Source organism: Hyperolius riggenbachi, chromosome 10 (genome assembly GCF_040937935.1).
Source record: "Hyperolius riggenbachi isolate aHypRig1 chromosome 10, aHypRig1.pri, whole genome shotgun sequence".
Classification (NCBI taxonomy): Eukaryota; Metazoa; Chordata; class Amphibia; order Anura; family Hyperoliidae; genus Hyperolius; species Hyperolius riggenbachi.
The window spans coordinates 265,622,414-265,642,563 of record NC_090655.1 but is presented as its reverse complement, the minus strand read 5'-3'; the positions used below and the strand labels follow the sequence as shown (position 1 = coordinate 265,642,563).

The window sequence follows — 20,150 nt, the reverse complement described above, 5'->3', positions numbered from 1 at the left end:
TTGCTCACAACTTGCATATCACAAGGCATGTCCAAAGTACAATAAGTATAGAAACCACTTCTGGCCTGATATGGAGCCATCTTATACTTATCAGTGACCATGGTTGTTGGAGTGATAGATGGAGAGCAAGGTCCAAGGAATGTCCCCCAGTGTGCCAGGATAAGTCTTTATTACATGCCAACCGGTTTCGCTGGTAGATCCAGCATCATCAGGGCAAAGAAGGTGGATGTCCTGCCACCAGAAAGAGGAGCAACAGAGTTGCGAGCAGAGCTAGTTGGCACAGATACTTTAAGTAATTACGTGCTCCAGCACTGCCCTCTCACTGCTCTGTCTTTGGCGTCCTGTCCCCATGGTTTTGGCGGCACCTTCTATGACATCATAGGAGGCGCTGCCGGAGGATAGGACGTTAGCAGCGAAAAGAGAGCAATTAGTGCCGCACTGCCGCTGCTTGCTGGAGCCAGCCCTGGAGCCCGTAAGTATCTGTGACATGCCAACTAGTCCGCTCGAAACTCTGTGGGGAGGAAGACGGCCCCCCGGCACCACAGCCAGCACCCAAACCAAGCAGCACCCAAAACTCCCACCCAAACCAAGCAGCACCCTCCCAGCAGTCTCAGTCCCTCACCGCAGCCCCGGTCCTCTTAGGTGTCCCGCCCACAATGATTGCGACCTGTCAGTGCAGTCGGCTCCTCTTCACCTGTGTGTCCACGTCATCTGGCGCGTACGTTGTGTGCAGGTACAGTGTGTGCCAGATGAGGTGTACGGGCGCCCGCGCAGGCGCAGAACAGCCAACCCCACTGGCAGGTCACCATCATTGCGGGCAGACAGCGGGGACACCAAAGAATAAATGACATAAACTTAAAAAACTGTGAAACTGTACAAACAAGGCAAGCAGAGAGTAGTCAAATTCCAGGCAAGATTTAGTGACAGAAAGGCAGAAGCAGATATATATATATATATATATATATATATATATATATATATACACACACACAAATTTGTTCCGCCCCCTGCCCCTGATGACTTCACCCTGCTCCTCCGCTGTCATTGGCCGCCGGGTCCCGGACGGAAGAAGAGAGGACATGGGGATCCTGGCGGCCATAGGGGAGGCTGATAGTCGGGGGTAGGTGGGAAAAGCCTGGCCAATCAGAGCGGGGACATGGGGATCCCGGCGGCCGGAGAGGAATACAAATAGCTGGGGAAAGAAGCCTGGGTCCTGCTGCACAGAGCTGATCGTGTGTGGGACCCAGGCAGCCAATAGGGGCAGCGAATTTGGCCAGTCTGACCTGAGCTTGGGCTTACCGCTTCCAGCTCCTAAAACTAAGCCCAAGCTCAGGTCGTGGATTACCGCCAGGGAGGTTAAGAGAAGCTTTTGTAAAATCCTGGATGACACAGCTGAGGCATGTATAGAAGATGAGAATCTTGCATCAGTAACGTCACTAGAGCCAACTCAAGCAAAAAGTCCTGCATATGAACGAGAAGAGGAAGGGGGAAGCAGCAGCACCATCACCACCACTAAGAAGAAAGAGGAGCCTCTGGATCCACCGGGGATCAGGGCCGGATGAATGGAGCGGCTGTTAGTTACAAGGAGTGCGCATAAGTTACAAGCGCATGCTGAGCTGCACTACCACAGCATAGCGCTCCTCTCATTAAGCTGCACTGCTAAGATTGCTAAATTAAGCCCATTGTTAGTAAGCTAGTAAGCAAGTTATTGTTAGTAAGTAAATACATTCTAGAATGATGGATTTAGATGACAAAAACGTAATATCAGTATCTAGCAGTGATGGCTAACCTTGGCACTCCAGCTGTGGTGGAACTACAAGTCCCATGAGGCATTACAGTACTCTGGCAGCTCTAAGCATAACTCAGGTAGGCAGAGGCATGATGGGATTTGTAGTTTTGTCACAGCTGGAGTGCTAAGGTTAGCCATCACTGGTATATAGCATAACTCCTAATATGAACAGTGTGTGAGTAGTGACACAGTCATAGCAACTACAGATATTCAATATTTAATGTTGATAACTCACCTGTTCTGCTCTCTATAAGCGGGTTCTCTTCTATAGCTGTCCCCATCATGCCACTCTCCTCCATAGACTGCTGATCAATCCTCACATACGTCTCTTCTTCTTCCTCTTTAATTGTCCCCATCATGTCACCCTCCTCCATAGACTGCTGATCACTCCTCAGAAATGTCTCCTCTTCTTCCTCTTTAATTGTCCCCATCATGTCACCCTCCTCCATAGACTGCTGATCACTCCTCAGAAATGTCTCCTCTTCTTCCTCTTTAATTGTCCTCATCATGTCAGCCTTCTCCATAGACTGCTGATCACTCCTCACATATGTCTCTTCCTTTTTAATTGTCCCCATCATGTCACCCTTCTCCATAGACTGCTGATCACTCCTCACATACGTCTCTTCTTCTTCCTCTTTAATTGTCCTCACCATGTCATCCTCCTCCATAGGCTGCTGATCACTCCTCACATATGTCTCTTCTTCCTCTTTAATTGTCTTCATGTCATCCTCCTCCCCAGACTGCTGATCACTCCTCTCCTGTTCTTTGAGCGCAGATCTAAAATCTGAAAAGAATAAAAAATTATAGCTGGAAGATATTAGCACTAAAAATCAGAGCACAGAAAAAAAAAATATTGACTTCTCCCACATACCCATGACTGTAATAATCCTCCATTGCTCCCCCATACCCATGTCTGTACTAATCCCCCCACTGCTCTCCCATACCCATGTCTGTACTAATCTCCCCACTGCTCCCCCATACCCATGTCTGTACTAATCCCCCCACTGCTCCCCCATACCCATGTCTGTACTAATCTCCCCACTGCTTCCCCATACCCATGTCTGTACTAATCCCCCCACTGCTCTCCCATACCCATGTCTGTACTAATCCCCCCACTGCTCTCCCATACCCATGCCTGTACTAATCCCCCATACCCATGTCTGTACTAATCCCCCCACTGCTCCCCCATACCCATGTATGTACTAATCCCCCCACTGCTCCCCCATACCCATGTCTGTACTAATCGACCCACTGCTCCTCCATACCCATGTCTTTACTAATCCCCCACTGCTCCCCCATACCCATGTCTGTACTAATCCCCCCACTGCTCCCCCATACCCATGTCTGTACTAATCCGGCCACTGCTCCTCCATACCCATGTCTGTACTAATTCCCCCACTGCCCCCCCATACCCATGGCTGTACTAATCCCCCCACTGCTCCCCCATACCCATGTCTGTACTAATCTCCCCACTGCTCCCCCATACCCATGTCTGTACTTCATACCCATGTCTGTACTTATCTCCCCACTGCTCCCCATGTCTGTACTAATCCCACCACTGCTCCCCCATACCCATGTCTGTACTAATCCCCCCAATGCTCTCCCATACCCATGTCTGTACCAATCCCCCCACTGCTCCCCCACACCCATGTCTGTACTAATCTCCCACAATGCAATGTATACTGCAACCTGTGCAATGCCCAACAGACATATATTTGCTGGTTTATAACAAAAACCACAAAATTACCTCTTCCAACAAGGTCTCTTCAATTTCTGCAACGTCTTTTCCTGCTGCGTTACATCGCTTCCTTTCTTTAGCATAATCACTTCCTGTTTGCGTGTTCGCCATCTTGTGGTGAATAAGCTAACTGCATCCTCTCTGGTGAATTAGGGGATGTGAATCAATGAAAGGTGGTAGGTCAACCCAGGTTAGTTGCAATAGATCTGAAAGATTCACCTTGGCATAGATTCTTTCTAATTGACCCAATATTTTTCCGAGGCACTCTGCCACCTGAATTGTGACCTATCTGCGTGGTAGTAAGCATACCTCCCAACATTTTGCGATAAGAAATAGGGACACTTAAGCCACGCCCATGCCACATCCCTAGCCACGCCCCCGACTACACCCCTAGTCATGCATACCATAAAGATTTTATAGGAAAAATAGAACATTTTTTAGTAGAAAAATTCTTATATTTACACAGATATGTACAGGAGTCCAGAAAGGGGACGAGAAAGAAGGCAAATAAGGAAAGAAGAGGAACAGAGGGATGGGGTCCCAAAGAGGGACTGTCCCTTGGTAGCTGTGGCTATAATACCACAAGCAGTCTAAGCTCTGTGGTGAGCATAGAAAACATAGCAATGTTGTTGGGAAAGAAGAGCAAAACATAGTACAATAGTAGCCCTAAGTATTTATTTTTGTTTCTTTAAAACTGCTCAGTGTGCTGCTGTCATCTGATAATCGCCAGGCTCCTGACCCTGTCTAACCTGAAAGAGTTAAATGACCAGGTCTGTCTGTCTCTGTGACACTCACATGCAGCCTCTGCAGTACAGGACAGGCTGCAATGATCTGAGCTGTGTGTCATCTCCTCTGCCTACCTCCTGTGTTCTCTGTGGGGAACAATGCTGGTGATTTCTTCCTGGATGCAGGCTTCCGCTTCTTCTAGCCAGGAGGAGGCTGTGGGGGTGGGGTGCACACTGCTGCTTCTCAGTTTCTATTGGCTGGAGGGAGGCACCAGCTTGCAGGAAGTACACAGAGGACAGGAAGGAGTGTGAGGCTGATCTTTCTTAACTGCAGGATCTAAAGCCTTTGACAGTGTGTCCATAGAAAAACGGGACTTAGAGAGGAGGGGGTGGGACCCAGGGGGGTGGGGCCCGGGATAGTCCCGCCCAAATCGGGACTGTTGTGCCCTATGAGTAAGAAAGGGGGCTAGGGGGACCAAATCCACCTTTCGACAAACTGGCTGTCAGGATATGAAACAAGAGCCTGTGCTTTCTTTTCTTCCATAGAAACGGAAAAAATAATTTATTTAGAGCTTTGAAAAAAAATGAAGGAAGGGCAATGGGTGGGGTCCTAAAATAATATAATATATTGGGGAATATTGTCATCTTGTATGCTGCAATTTTACCCGAGATTGAAAACTCAAAAGGAGCTAAGCGGAGTAAATCTTTATGGATCTCCTTCAGTAAAGGAGGGCAGTTAGCCTCGTACAGTTCCTTTGGGGGTTGAAGGGATTTGGATGCCAAGATGGGTGATGCTGTTTTTGACCCATGGGAAGGGGAATTTTTGTGAGATTTTGGCTCTCAGTTTTAGAAATATTTATGCCTAGAAGGGACAATTTGGATTAATTGACTTTATACCGTGAAAGTAGAAAAATCTGGTAAAGTTTCTGTGAGATGTTGTAATGAGATGAGAAGGTTAGTAACTGAAGCAGGACGTCATCCACAAAGAGACTAATCTTTGAGGACAATGTTCCAATCGAGACACCTTCAATATGAGGGTTTGAGCGGCTAGCCTCCGTCAGAGTTTCTCTAATTAAAATGAATATAAGGGGAGACCGGGCAGCCTTGTCTTGTGCCGTTCAATATAATAAACTGTTTAGATAAAAAACCTGCTACATTCAGAGGCAGCTGGAGTTTTATAAAGGGCTATGACTGCCAGTAGTAAACCTGTTTCTCTGGCTGTCAGGAATCAAGCTTTGATCCAATGTTCAATTCATACCAGATTGATCATTTATTTGAGTATTTAAGAAAAGATGGAGAGAGTTTTTTTGAATATTATTTTGACTTTGTTTTGCCAGAATCCAAGAGTCAAAGGACACCTACCTCTTGGCAAACAGCTATTAGATCTACACCTTTGGTCATTGCAGTGTCCAGCAGCTGCATACATAGACTCTTACAAGCTTCATCGTGCTTCAAGACTGGGTTAGAAAACTACATTTAAACAATAGTATTTTCCTACAGCCTCCATCCTTCCAGTACTGTCACCCACAGACATCACCTCAGCAGTGCCTGTCACCTTAGCAGTGCCAGTCATCTCAGCCCTGCATGTGGCAGCTGAGCCTACAGACAGGGACAAGGTTAAGCTGACTGGCATAGGTATAGCTGAGGTGGCTGACACAGGCAGGGCTGAGGTAGTCCCCTAATACCTCTGTGAGATAGTTTGGCTGCATCTCTGTTGGTCTGTTCGGCATTGGCCCAGTCGGACAGCTTGGTAGAACCCCTTGGCAGCTGGTTCGGCAGTGTCCCATGCAGATGTCTCAGCAGAGCTTAGGAGGGTCTCAGTCTGCAATTCCAGCAGAATCACACTCCTCAGCTCAGCCAAAGGCCCAGCCGGTTGCTCGACCCGTATTCTGCCAGTTGCTCATCCTAAGGTTCAGTTGATAGCTCTGCCTGAAACCTTGCCAGCTATGCAGCCAGTGGTCCAGCCAGTCGCTCAGCCGAAGCTCCAGCTCTATCAAGTTTCTGCTGATGTTCATTGTTCTCCAGCCTCTGCTAAAGCCCAGACTTTGGCTGAAGGCACATCAATTCAGAGGACTGCTGACAACCAGTTTTCATAGACTTTCTGTCAAGCCCTGTACTTACCAACTTCTGTTGATACCCAGTTCCCACAAATACCAGCTGAGATCCAATCACCAAAGGCTCCTGCTGACATCTTGTTTTCACATGTTCCTACTGAGGCCCTATACACACCATTTGCTGAGATCCTGCTCCCACACTGCTCTGCTGAGGATCAGTCACCACAATCTTATGACGAGGCCCAGTGCTTACATGGATTGTCCATAAAAACTTTTTTTTGGTACTCAGTTGTCACAGTGTCCATCAGATATCCTGCTCCTACAAACTGCTGCTGCTCCTCAATCCTACAGACTGTTGCCAAAAGTTATCCAGCCTGCTGCTCTGCCCACCCTACTGGTAAATGACTATCAGTTTGTTACCCACCCTGAGAGTGTCCAGTCTGGTGTTCCTGCTGATGACCTCCAGTCCAGTGTTCCTGCTGATGCCCTCCAGTCCGTTGTTCCTGCTGATGCCCCGAGTCCAGTGTTCCTTCCAATGCCTTCCAGTTCAGTGTTTCTGCTGATGCCTTCTAGTCCAGTGTTTCTGCTGATGCTTCCCAGTCTGGTGTTCCTGCTGATGCCTTCCAGTCTGGTGTTCCTGCTGATGCCTTCCAGTCTGGTGTTCCTGCCGATGCCCTCCAGTCCGGTGTTCCTGCTGATGACCTCCAGTCCGGTGTTCCTGCTGATGCCCTCCAGTCCGTTGTTCCTGCTGATGCCCCGAGTCCAGTGTTCCTGCCAATGCCTTCCAGTCCAGTGTTTCTGCTGATGCCTTCCAGTCCAGCGTTTCTGCTGATGCTTCCCAGTCTGGTGTTCCTGCTGATGACCTCCAGTCTGGTGTTCCTGCTGATGCCTTCCAGTCTGGTGTTCCTGCTGATGCCTTCCAGTCTGGTGTTCCTGCTGATGCTTTCCAGTCTGGTGTTCCTGCTGATGCCCCCCAGTCCGGTGTTCCTGCTGATGCCTTCCAGTCCAGTGTTCTTGCCGATGCCTTCCACTCTGGTGTTCCTGCTGATGCCCCCCAGTCCGGTGTTCCTGCCGATGCCCCCCAGTCCAGTGTTCCTGCTGATGCTCCCCAGTCCGGTGTTCCTGCCAATGCCTTCCAGTCAGGTGTTCCTGCTGATGCCACCCAGTGCAGTGTTCCTGCTAATGCCCTCCAGTCCGGTTTTCCTTCTGATGCCTTCCAGTCTGGTGTTCCTACTGATACCCTCCAGTCCGGTGTTCCTGCTGATGCCCTCCAGTCCGGTGCTCCTACTGATGCCCTCCAGTCCGGTGTTCCTGCTCATGCCCTCCAGTCCGGTGTTCCTGCTCATGCCCTCCAGTCTGTTGTTCCTGCCAATGCCCCCCAGTCCAGTGTTCCTGCTGATTCCCCCCTCCCCCCAGTCCAGTTTTCCTGCCAATGCCCTCCAGTTTGTTATTCCTGTCAATGCCCCCCAGTCAGGTGTTCCTGTTGATGCCCTCCAGTCCGGTGTTCCTGCTGATGCCCCCCAGTCCGGTGTTCCTGCTAATGCCCTCCAGTCTGGTGTTCCTGCTGATTCCCTCCAGTCCGGTGTTCCTGCTGATGCCCTCCAATCCGGTGTTCCTGCTGATGCCCTCCAGTCGGTTGTTCCTGCCAATGCCCCTCAGTCCGGCGTTCCTGCCGATTCCCCCCCCCCCCCAGTCCGGTGTTCCTGCCAATGCCCTCCAGTCTATTATTCCTATCAATGCCCCTCAGTCAGGTATTCCTGCTTATGCCCTCCACTCCGGTGCTCCTGCTGATACCCTCCAGTCTGGTGTTCCTGCTGCTGCCCTCCAGTCCGGTGTTCCTGCTGATGCCCTCCAGTCCGGTGTTCCTGCTGATGCCCCCCAGTCTGCTGTTCCTGCTGATGCCTTCCAGTCCAGTGTTCCAGCTGCTGCCCTCCAGTCCGGTGTTCCTGCTGATGCCCTCCAGTCCGGTGTTCCTGCTGATGCCCTCCAGTCCGGTGTTCCTGCCGATGCCCCCCCAGTCTGCTGTTCCTGCTGATGCCTTCCAGTCCAGTGTTCCTGCTGATGCCCCCCAGTTCAGTGTTCCTACCGATGCCTTCCATTCCGGTGTTCCTCCTGAGGGTGTTCTGTTCTTCTTGTTGGTATCCAGTCTACTGTGCTACCCAGTGATTCAGTTCCAGGACTCCTATGGGTGTCCTGCCTGTTGCTCCTCTGCTTGGTTCCTGGTTTTCTCTATTGCCTAAGGGTCTCCAATTTGCTCTCCGGCATATTTTATTGTCTGATGACCCAAAATCAGTTCAGCTCTGAAACATTTGGGTTGCTGTCTTATCTATTATTGCACAATTTACTGACTAAATTGCTACCTACTTTTCTGCCCAGTGTTTTCTGGGACCCAGGTGGGTGTGAATTCATGTGAAGCACAGAGACCGCTCCTCAAGGGGGTGGTAATGTCAATATCCGCATCTGTCGGTAAGATCATGAACCTTTTGTATGAACTTTCTCTGTCTCACCAGCAGATGTCCTCACTCTCTTCGGGGATTATGCAGCCTGAACTGCTCTCTGCCCACCAGCAGAGATCTCTCCTTCAGGAACTATTCTGTTGCAGACTGGGCAGGTCTGAGATCACCTGGACATTGTCATCTGACCTCCCAGCACACTATATAATCAGCTCCAGCAGACCAGTTCACTGCTAGTTCATCAAGCCTGTTACCTGTTCCTGATAACTGTGATCTAGCCCTCCTTGCCTTGTTCCAGTATCCTGCATCCTTGTTGCCTTCTGCGCATGACCTCTGCTATTCCGCGTGCATGAAAAAAGGGCCCGGCTGGATAACAAAATGACGCCAGTGGAAAACAAAATCTTAATACCGATAAACATTGTTGTTAAACTTGGTTAACGATAAATACCATTTTAAAAAACAGAAGGGAGAAAATAACAAATAGATATTAATGTTAAAAATCATTGTGTAATTCAACAATAAGTCAACAATTCGGCTTAATCCGATTACTCTGAGCGTGACTATACCTATTCCCAAACCAATGGGATCTCCGTTCAGTGGTGGGTATATAACAGAGTACCTCTTGTGGGTATGAATAAACAATACCCTCATGCAGGGAAGCAATTGCTGCTAATGATATCAAGTCCATTCCGGCGTGTGTGGAGAAGTTCCTTCACCGCGCAGCTAGAATCAAAGCTCGCGCGGGGACACTGAGACAACCTCCGTCAACTTCCGCGGGTAGTGACGTCATCCTTTGCGTTCCAAAGCTCCCCCAGCTGGTGTCGGCTCGCTTCCTGGGTAGGGATACGCAAGAGGGACAAATAATAGCGCAGACTGCGCCCAATGTTGATGACGCTGCGCTACAAAAACACACTTACGGACGGATTCTTGGATTTATTGCATCAATAAAATTATATGAGGGTATTGTTTATTCATACCCACGAGAGGTACTCTGTTATATACCCACCACTGAACGGACATCCCATTGGTTTGGGAATAGCTATAGTCACGCTCAGAATAATCATATTTGAACTAGTATATGAGTCTTTGTTGCAGTATCAGTGAATCTGAAGTAATATTGGATCACATTGATCTGTCATTGAGCGCCAGGTGCTCCAGTTTTATATTGTTTCTCTCTCTAGGGCTTGGGGACTGGCCCTGTGTACACCTGGGCTGCTCTTTTTTGTCCATCTCTGCGCCACTACCTTTTTTCTTAATCCAATACGGCTTAATCAAACCCTACTATCAGAAAGAATCCTTTACTGGTGGTGCCTAAAACTAACCACTTCCCTGGTGATGCAGACATATGAAATCGCCGCCGGGAGACTTGGGCGGAGGATACAGCCGGTATATAGCTTATCCTGCTAATGCGCAAGTCCCGGCTGCGTTAATTACTATTCCCCCTCCAGGTCGACTTGCATAGTGGAAAATGATGTAATTCGGCTTCTAGCTATTGCTGGAGGACGAATTACAGTTTTTTAAAACCAACTTCGGCTCCGTCTTCTGACAGCGCTGAAGTTACTTACTGAGCACCGTTAGAGCCGTAATTCCTATTACGGTCTAAGTTGCGCTGGTAAATCACCTGCGCTGTAATTACAGTGCTCGTTGTTGGTGCCTAACCCTAACCCACCCGGTTGTGCCTAACCAACCCTCCCCCGGTGTTGCCTAAAACTAACCGCCACCCGAGTGGTGCCTAACCCTAACAACTCCCCCTGGTGGTGCCTAACCCTAACCACTTCCTCTGCAGAAACACCCTTTTACACATAGAAATGATAATATCTTAGATATCATAAAATCTGTACATACAAACAAAATAATATGACAAAAACTATAACGCTGCAAGCTTCTAAAACGATAACATACTTCAAAAACTGTAATGTTCTAATGTTGTTAGAGATTTTTTTCGGGCACCCTTTTTTCACCATATTAACGATAATTGCATTGCAGTCTATGGCAACGCCATTTTCGTCCATTAGCTTCCGGCGCCCTATTTTCCTGCTACCACTATTCCTAAACTAATCCTTTGCCGAATATTACTGTATGATTCTCTGGCTTTGACCTTGCTTGTATGACTACTCATTGCCTGTCGATATCTGATGTAGTTGCTCTGTAAATACAGTGGGTTGCAAAAGTATTCAGCCCCCTTGTTTGTTCACAAGTTTTCAAAAGTTTTCCACATTTTGTCATATTACTGCCACAAACATGAATCAATTTTATTGGAATTCCACAAGAAGGACCAACACAAAGTGGTGTACACGTGAGAAGTGGAATGAAAATCATACATGATTCCAAACATTTTTTACAAATAAATAACTGCAAAGTGGTGTGTGCATAATTATTCGGCCCCCTTTGATCGGAGTGCAGTCAGTTGCCCATAGACATTGCCTGATGAGTGCTAATGACTAAATAGAGTGCACCTGTGTGTAATCTAATGTCAGTACAAATACAGCTGCTCTGTGACGGCCTCAGAGGTTGTCTAAGAGAATAGTAGGAGCAACAACCCCGTGAAGTCCAAAGAACACACCAGACAGGTCAGGGATAAAGTTATTGAGAAATTTAAAGCAGGCTTAGGCTACAAAAAGATTTCCAAAGCCTTGAACATCCCACGGAGCACTGTTCAAGCGATCATTCAGAAATGGAAGGAGTATGGCACAACTGTAAACCTACCAAGACAAGGCCGTCCACCTAAACTCACAGGCCGAACAAGGAGAGCGCTGATCAGGAATGCAGTCAAGAGGCCCATGGTGACTCTGGATGAGCTGCAGAGATCTACAGCTCAGGTGGGGGAATCTGTCCATAGGGCAACTATTAGTCATGCACTGTACAAAGTTGGCATTTATGGAAGAGTGGCAAGAAGAAAGGCATTGTTAACAAACAGCATAAGAAGTCCCATTTGCAGTTTGCCACAAGCCATGTGGGGGACACAGCAACCATGTGGAAGAAGGTGCTCTGGTCAGATGAAACCAAAATGGAACGCTTTGGCCAAAATGCAAAACGCTATGTGTGGTGGAAAACTAACACTGCACATCACTCTGAACACACCATCCCCACTGTCAAATATGGTGGTGGCAGCATCATGCTCGGGGGGTGCATCTCTTCAGCAGGGACAGGGAAGCTGGTCAGAGTTGATGGGAAGATGGATGGAGCCAAATACAGGGCAAACTTGGAAGAAAACCTCTTGGAGACTGCAAAAGACTTGAGACTGGGGCGGAGGTTCACCTTCCAGCATGACAATGACCCTAAACATAAAGCCAGGGCAATGACCCTAAACATAAAGCCAGGGCAACAATGGCATGGTCTAAAACAAAACATATCTATGTGTTACAATGGCCAAAGTCCAGATCTAAATCCAATCGAGAATCTGTGGCAAGATCTGAAAACTGCTGTTCACAAACGCTGTCCATCTAATCTGACTGAGCTGGAGCTGTTTTGCAAAGAAGAATGGGCAAGGATTTCAGTTTTTAGATGTGCAAAGCTGGTAGAGACATACCCTAAAAGACTGGCAGCTGTAATTGCAGCAAAAGGTGGTTCTACAAAGTATTGACTCAGGGGGCCGAATAATTACGCACACCCCACTTTGCAGTTATTTATTTGTAAAAAAATGTTTGTAATCATGTATGATTTTCATTCCACTTCTCACATGTACAGCACTTTGTATTGGTCTTTCACGTGGAACTCCAATAAAATTGATGCATGTTTGTGGCAGTAATGTGACAAAATGTGGAAAACTTTAAAGGGGAACTGAAGAGAGAGGTATATGGAGGCTGTCATGTTTATTTCCTTTTAGACAACACCAGTTGCCTGGCAGCCCTGCTGATCCTCTGCCTCTAATACTATTAGCCATAACCCCTGAACAAGCATGCAGCAGATCAGGTGTTTCAGTGGTTCAGACTTATAAGTCTGATCTGACAAGACTAGCTGCATGCTTGTTTCTGGTTTTCATCAGATACTACTGCAGAGAAATAGACCAGCAGGGCTGCCAGGCAACTGGTATTGATTAAAAGGAAATAAACATGACAGCCTCCATATACCTCTCTCTTCAGTTCCCCTTTAAGGGGGCTGAATACTTTTGCAACCCACTGTAGTTCATGTGTATATATTAGCCAGGTTCTAGGGTTAAGTGTGCATACTATGATATAGATAAAGTAGCTAGATAGATAAGGCTATCCTGCATATCCACTATATGCAGATAGCGCTTAGTGTATATATATATATATATATATATATATATATATATATATATATATATATATATATATATATATATATATATATATATATATATATATATATATATATATATATATACATGATTGCTACTACTAGTCCAGTGTATGGTTTGATTTGCAGTTGCATTATTCCTTATTTTGATTGCCTGGTTTGGTTGCATTATTTCCGTGCATGAAGTCATTGTACGTTTTTGATGCCGCTTGCTTAACTTATGTTTGCACTTGTAATAAACCTTCATGTTGTTTTCCTCATCCCTGGTCTGGGTCTCAGTGTATTCCACAATAGCGACAGATCTGCATTTCTTGCAATTCTTATGCTTCACACGAGATGTTAAATGTTGCCAGTGCAAAGGAAGCATAACGGATACAGAGGGGCAATGACATATAAATGATTCATTGATGCAAATGTAGATAGCTTGAAAATGGACCAATTGTATCTGAAATCATCATGATTTGATTTGGCCCTTTTGCAAGCTGCATACACGTCTATAAAAAGTTTGACTTTTGCATCAACTCAGAATTATTTGCATGTCATTGACCCTCACCAGTGACAGACTACAGACCTGCGATGTTACAGAGAGCTCTGGCTACAAATACATACAAAAGCAAAGTATGGCCCTACAGAAACCGCACCACAAAGGTTTATAGAAGTATTAATAAGCCTTTATTTATCCATATCAAAAGTAATAAAAACCATAACTTTAAAAACAATGGCACAATATAGTATTATACATGTAAATGTATAACCAGTATGACCCTCATAATAAACTGTAAGAATACAATCACAAGATAATAGACATAAAAATATAGCAATCTCAATCCACAATCAGTAGTGGGAGTGAATGGGTGATAACTGGAAATGACTGTGCACGTGAGGAAGGCAGAGTGGCCATATGTGAGGCCACCCTGCACAAAGACCGTTAGGATGTGAAAAGTGAAACGGGGCCCGTGTATGGACCTGTGTGGAAAATACACTCAGACTGGTGAGGGGAGCAGAGTGAGCCTGGAAACGTGTGCCAGATGGAATGTACTGGCAACATGTGCCGAGTGAAAGAGGGAAAGAGGGCGTGCGTGCCCGTGATCCAGCAACTTACCGAGTGTGGAGAGAGAGAAGAGGGCGTGCGTGCCTGTGGCCGTCGCGATTCGCCGCTATATGCGGCTTCTTCCGGGCATGAGTAAGTCCTATCTGCCCAGTGAATAAATAGTCGCAGTGTAGTGACGCGCCACCGCGCGTCATGACGGCGGCCTGGATGGGACGGAGCAGAGGGCTGAGTAAGGTGTGTGGCCACACACAGGGACTGGTCTCCACGTGCAGACTGACGTGGTAGGCAGTCCCCACCCCCAGATCGCCGCCCATCGAGGCCGCGGCCATTGTTGAGTGGGGCAAGATGGGCAGGTTATTTAAAAACATTTATGGACAGTATGATACACAATTTGTAATAATATAAACACACAGCACGGCGACCAGTCGCCAAAGAGATGAAGGCATATATGTTGGACAGAGATGAATGCGGATCTCCGTATCCTCTCACCGCTGAACACTGCAGATGTAGTATCAAGGACACTAACAGGTTACAAACGGTATTACACCCTGCATAGCAATAATTATACAACAGTAAGAACATTGTGCAGCAAATACAACAATCGTTTATATTAAATAAAGATAAAAACATTCTAGACAGATGTAGTAAATCTCTAAAGGTAGGTTAAGTTTCTGTAAACGGAAACTTGAGATGCTGTATTGGTATTCTGTTCAATCAGATGTCCTTGTAGGAACAAAACCATCTAAAAAAGCTGATACAAGAGAAGAAAATGTCAGTTAATTTCAACAATGATAATACAAGCACACCCTCATTGTGTCAATATGGCAAAACAATCATCCAACGACACGACTGACCCTGCCACACTAGCTCCTAGTAATACGGTGTGGTGAGGAACAAACCAGTGGTCAACTCACCACAACCAACTGGGGACAGGTGACAATCCACATATTATACACGATTGTTTAGTAAAGTGTGCAAAACTATTGGAGAGGAGTGCTAACATCGGCCACTGGGCCCCAGCGACCGTACTCACCCACGACCGCCAGGACCCCACTGTTGATAAAAGGCGAAACAAACCACAAAACACAAAACCGTGACCATGTGTGCCCATGAGTATAGGCAGAATTATGCCCACTTCCCAGACCAACAGTTGGCAGGCCATAATGTGAGGGAATGGGGGGTAAAAAATGAATGAAAAGAAATGAAATGAATTGAAATGAAAGAGTCCCACCCTACTCACAAAGGTGGGCCTCCAGCAGGAGAGGCACGAGATGACACCCACTTACTAGATGTCACTCATAAGAAGAGACGAGTGAGATGAAATACACAGAGGGGCACTCAGAACGTGTGTATACAAAATCACGCACATGCAAGATTAGTGTAAAAAACCAAGGAATGAAAATTCCTCGTTTAGACCTGCCGGGGCTAACGTACCTAAATCAAAGATCCACCGAGTCTCTTGTCTAAGAAGCAGCTGTGTGATGTCACCGCCCCTAGAAGAAAGGTACACCTTGGATAAGCCACACACCTTCCATCCCCGTGTATTGCCACCATGAGCAGTAAGGGCATGTTCCGCCACCGGGGTCAATTGCTTACCTTCGGCAAAATCCCGTCCTGCCAGACGAATAGTAGATAGATGTTTTTGGATTCTGCTCTTCAACATGTTTTTGGTTTGACCCACATAGCGTTTGTTGCATGGACACCATAGAAGGTATACCACTCCCTCAGATGAGCAATTGATGTAATCCTGAAGTTTATGTACCCTGTTTGTCTTCTCACTACGGATCTCTCTGGTGGGCGACATCATTTCGCAAATGTTGCACCTCCCGCAAGGAAAACTACCACGCACAACTGGCTGCCTCCTCCGTCGGCGCTGGAAATGGCTTTGACAAAGTCGATCTCTCTGATTTGTTGCCCTCTTGGCCGTTATTGATGGTTTTGCCGAGATGTACCTGTTGACAATGGAGTCAGTTTGCAAAATAGACCAATGTTTAGTGACTATGTCTCTCAGTGAGTTCCAACTACTATTGTAGGGTGTGCTGAACCTTACCAGGTCCTTTTCCTTCTTCCGTGTGGAGTATAACAATCTCTCCCTGTTGATCTTTGATGCCCTCTGATAGGCCTGTTCAATTACCCGTTTCGGATAACCCCGATCTCTAAATCTTGCCTTTAGAAGGGCGGATTGTGCCTGAAAATCAGCTTCATTCGAACAATTCCTCCTCAGCCTTAGAAACTGTCCCACCGGAATGTTATTTTTCAAACTCTTGGTATGAAATGACTCATAGTGTAGCAGACTATTGACCGCCGTTTCCTTTCGGTACAGAGTAGTTTCAATTTGTCCCGTGCCTGAAAGAGAAAGATGCAAATCCAGGAAGTCCAAGGACTCAAAAGACATTTGTGAGGTAAGTACAATGTTCAGATCGTTGATCCCTAATGCTTTAATAAATTCAAGGGCCAAGGATTCGGGACCTATCCCAGAGAAGTAGGATGTCATCAATAAACCTATGCCAACCCAATATGTGAGAATGAAAACGTTCATACCCAGGACCCCACACCACCTCTCGTTCCCACCAGCCCAAAAATAAATTTGCCACTGATGGTGCACATTTTGCGCCCATTGAGATCCCATGAACCTGTAGAAAGAACCTACCGTCAAATGTGAAGTAGTTATGCTTCAACACATAGTCCAGTAGTAATATCAGAAAGTCGTTGAATTCAGATCTGGAGATGGCAGTGGTGGCCAGAAAATACCGAACCGCTTCTATTGCATGGTGGTGTCCTATGTTGGTGTATAGAGACTCAACGTCCAAAGAAATCATAAGTGTACCTGGTGGAGTATGAACATGGTTCAGTTTTGTAATAAGGTCCAGAGAATCTCTCACATAAGAATCAAGTGTGCACACATGTTCCTGTAAGAAAAAATCAATAAAAGAACAACTTTTCTCAATTAGGCTCCCAATGCCCGAGACTATGGGTCTTCCTGGTGGTTGGTCCTTGTTTTTGTGGACTTTGGGTAAAAGATAGAATGTGGGTGTAATCGGTTTAGCTACTGTTAAGAAGGCATGTTCCCTCTGCGATATGACACCGACTGATTTGGCTTGATCCAACAAGTGATCCAATTTAGATTTAAACACTTCGCCTGGGTTAGAAACTAGGGTCCTATAGTATCTCGTGTTGCCTAATTGTCTGAGGGCTTCCCTGATGTAGCTCTCTGTGGGCCACAGCACAACATTGCCCCCCTTGTCAGCCTCACGTATAATTACATCATCCCGTTTCATCAAAGATGTGATGGCCCATCTTTCCTCCCTCGTAAGGTTATCCCCACATTTCCCCATATCCCTGAGTTTCTCAATGTCCCTGGACACGAGTTCAAAGATTTTTATTGCTGGGTATGTAGACATATTGGGGAGGAAGGAAGATCGGGGTCTGAACTTACTTTTCCGACGGGTCTCCATAGATTCCGATTAATTTCTATTCTCATTCTCATCCAGTAATTCCATGAGGTCTTGGAACACCTGTCTATCAACAGCATCAGGTAAGTGGATCAACTCTCTCATCTGAGGGGTAGTCACATCATTGTGGTACATCCTTTTTAACATCAATCTCCGGCAGAACAGGTAAAGATCCTTAATGGTTTCAAAAATGTCTATCTTTTTCATAGGTGAAAAGGTAAGTCCCTTGGCTAGGACTTTTTGCTCACTGGGGGAAAGTTCAATTGTGGTTAAATTAATGATCTGCAAAGAGTCTACAGAGTCGTTGTCTCTTGATTCACCTCGTACCGTTTCCTCTTTGGGTCTCTGATTCCCCCCATTCCCTCACATTATGGCCTGCCAACTGTTGGTCTGGGAAGAGGGCATAATTCTGCCTATACTCATGGGCACACATGGTCACGGTTTTGTGTTTTGTGGTTTGTTTCGCCTTTTATCAACAGTGGGGTCCTGGCGGTCGTGGGTGAGTACGGTCGCTGGGGCCCAGTGGCCGATGTTAGCACTCCTCTCCAATAGTTTTGCACACTTTACTAAACAATCGTGTATAATATGTGGATTGTCACCTGTCCCCAGTTGGTTGTGGTGAGTTGACCACTGGTTTGTTCCTCACCACACCGTATTACTAGGAGCTAGTGTGGCAGGGTCAGTCGTGTCGTTGGATGATTGTTTTGCCATATTGACACAATGAGGGTGTGCTTGTATTATCATTGTTGAAATTTACTGACATTTTCTTCTCTTGTATCAGCTTTTTTAGATGGTTTTGTTCCTACAAGGACATCTGATTGAACAGAATACCAATATAGCATCTCAAGTTTCCGTTTACAGAAACTTAACCTACCTTTAGAGATTTACTACATCTGTCTAGAATGTTTTTATCTTTATTTAATATAAACGATTGTTGTATTTGCTGCACAATGTTCTTACTGTTGTATAATTATTGCTATGCAGGGTGTAATACCGTTTGTAACCTGTTAGTGTCCTTGATACTACATCTGCAGTGTTCAGCGGTGAGAGGATACGGAGATCCGCATTCATCTCTGTCCAACATATATGCCTTCATCTCTTTGGCGACTGGTCGCCGTGCTGTGTGTTTATATTATTACAAATTGTGTATCATACTGTCCATAAATGTTTTTAAATAACCTGCCCATCTTGCCCCACTCAACAATGGCCGCGGCCTCGATGGGCGGCGATCTGGGGGTGGGGACTGCCTACCACGTCAGTCTGCACGTGGAGACCAGTCCCTGTGTGTGGCCACACACCTTACTCAGCCCTCTGCTCCGTCCCATCCAGGCCGCCGTCATGACGCGCGGTGGCGCGTCACTACACTGCGACTATTTATTCACTGGGCAGATAGGACTTACTCATGCCCGGAAGAAGCCGCATATAGCGGCGAATCGCGACGGCCACAGGCACGCACGCCCTCTTCTCTCTCTCCACACTCGGTAAGTTGCTGGATCACGGGCACGCACGCCCTCTTTCCCTCTTTCACTCGGCACATGTTGCCAGTACATTCCATCTGGCACACGTTTCCAGGCTCACTCTGCTCCCCTCACCAGTCTGAGTGTATTTTCCACACAGGTCCATACACGGGCCCCGTTTCACTTTTCACATCCTAACGGTCTTTGTGCAGGGTGGCCTCACATATGGCCACTCTGCCTTCCTCTCGTGCACAGTCATTTCCAGTTATCACCCATTCACTCCCACTACTGATTGTGGATTGAGATTGCTATATTTTTATGTCTATTATCTTGTGATTGTATTCTTACAGTTTATTATGAGGATCATACTGGTTATACATTTACATGTATAATACTATATTGTGCCATTGTTTTTAAAGTTATGGTTTTTATTACTTTTGATATGGATAAATAAAGGCTTATTAATACTTCTATAAACCTTTGTGGTGCGGTTTCTGTAGGGCCATACTTTGCTTTTGTATGTATTCATCACGTTTTGTGGCCTTTCTGCACACTATTGGTTTTAGTTTATTGAACACCATTAGCCTAACAGTGAAGTCAAGTGGATGGTGCTTGTCCAAATTTGTGTGTAAAAATTTTGATACAGGCTTTCTTTAGCTCTGGCTACAAACACTGAGCTTACAATGGCCTCATTAATTATAAAAATGCAATTTATTTATTACAGTAAATGTGAGTGATGCAGGTAATAGTACATCTTACATTCCATGCAGAGGAACAGAACACGTCACACTGTGGGAACAATATACAGCTGATATTCAGCACATTATCCAGAGGAATAACTTTATTAGCAGCTTTACTCACAGGAGAGATACTTGGAGATGCATCAGATTTCCATTCTAATAGGATTTATTTTGTTACATAACACAGAATCGTTCCAGCAACAGCTTCCCACATCTCTGTACAGCAGTGATTGTAACACATATAACAGTGTCCTCCCCAGGCTCTTTTATCCGGGTGCTCCACCCGGCTAGTTTTGGCGAGCACCCAGCTGTCATTGGTTCACCTCCTCCTATGCTGTAAGAAGAGTTGCTCACAGAAGCACCGGCCCTGCATTCTCTCATCTCACTCAATTTTTTGAGGGGAGAACATTGTATAAGAATAACCTGTCCCC

General features: G+C 46.3%; 1 protein-coding gene across 1 annotated transcript in view; it reads right to left on the bottom strand.

Annotated features, from left to right (window-relative positions):
* Window positions 1-20,150, bottom strand: part of LOC137537156 (zinc finger protein 729-like) — a 52,416-nt gene that overhangs the window by 12,110 nt on the left and 20,156 nt on the right. The window contains exons 6-10 of the mRNA XM_068259279.1: window positions 16,721-16,979; window positions 16,121-16,416; window positions 6,727-7,455; window positions 4,918-5,005; window positions 2,025-2,573 (exon numbers count right to left, since the gene is read on the bottom strand). Of these exons, the coding sequence (XP_068115380.1) occupies window positions 2,025-2,573; window positions 4,918-5,005; window positions 6,727-7,455; window positions 16,121-16,416; window positions 16,721-16,979 (1,921 nt within the window). The remainder of the gene's footprint in view (window positions 1-2,024; window positions 2,574-4,917; window positions 5,006-6,726; window positions 7,456-16,120; window positions 16,417-16,720; window positions 16,980-20,150) is intronic.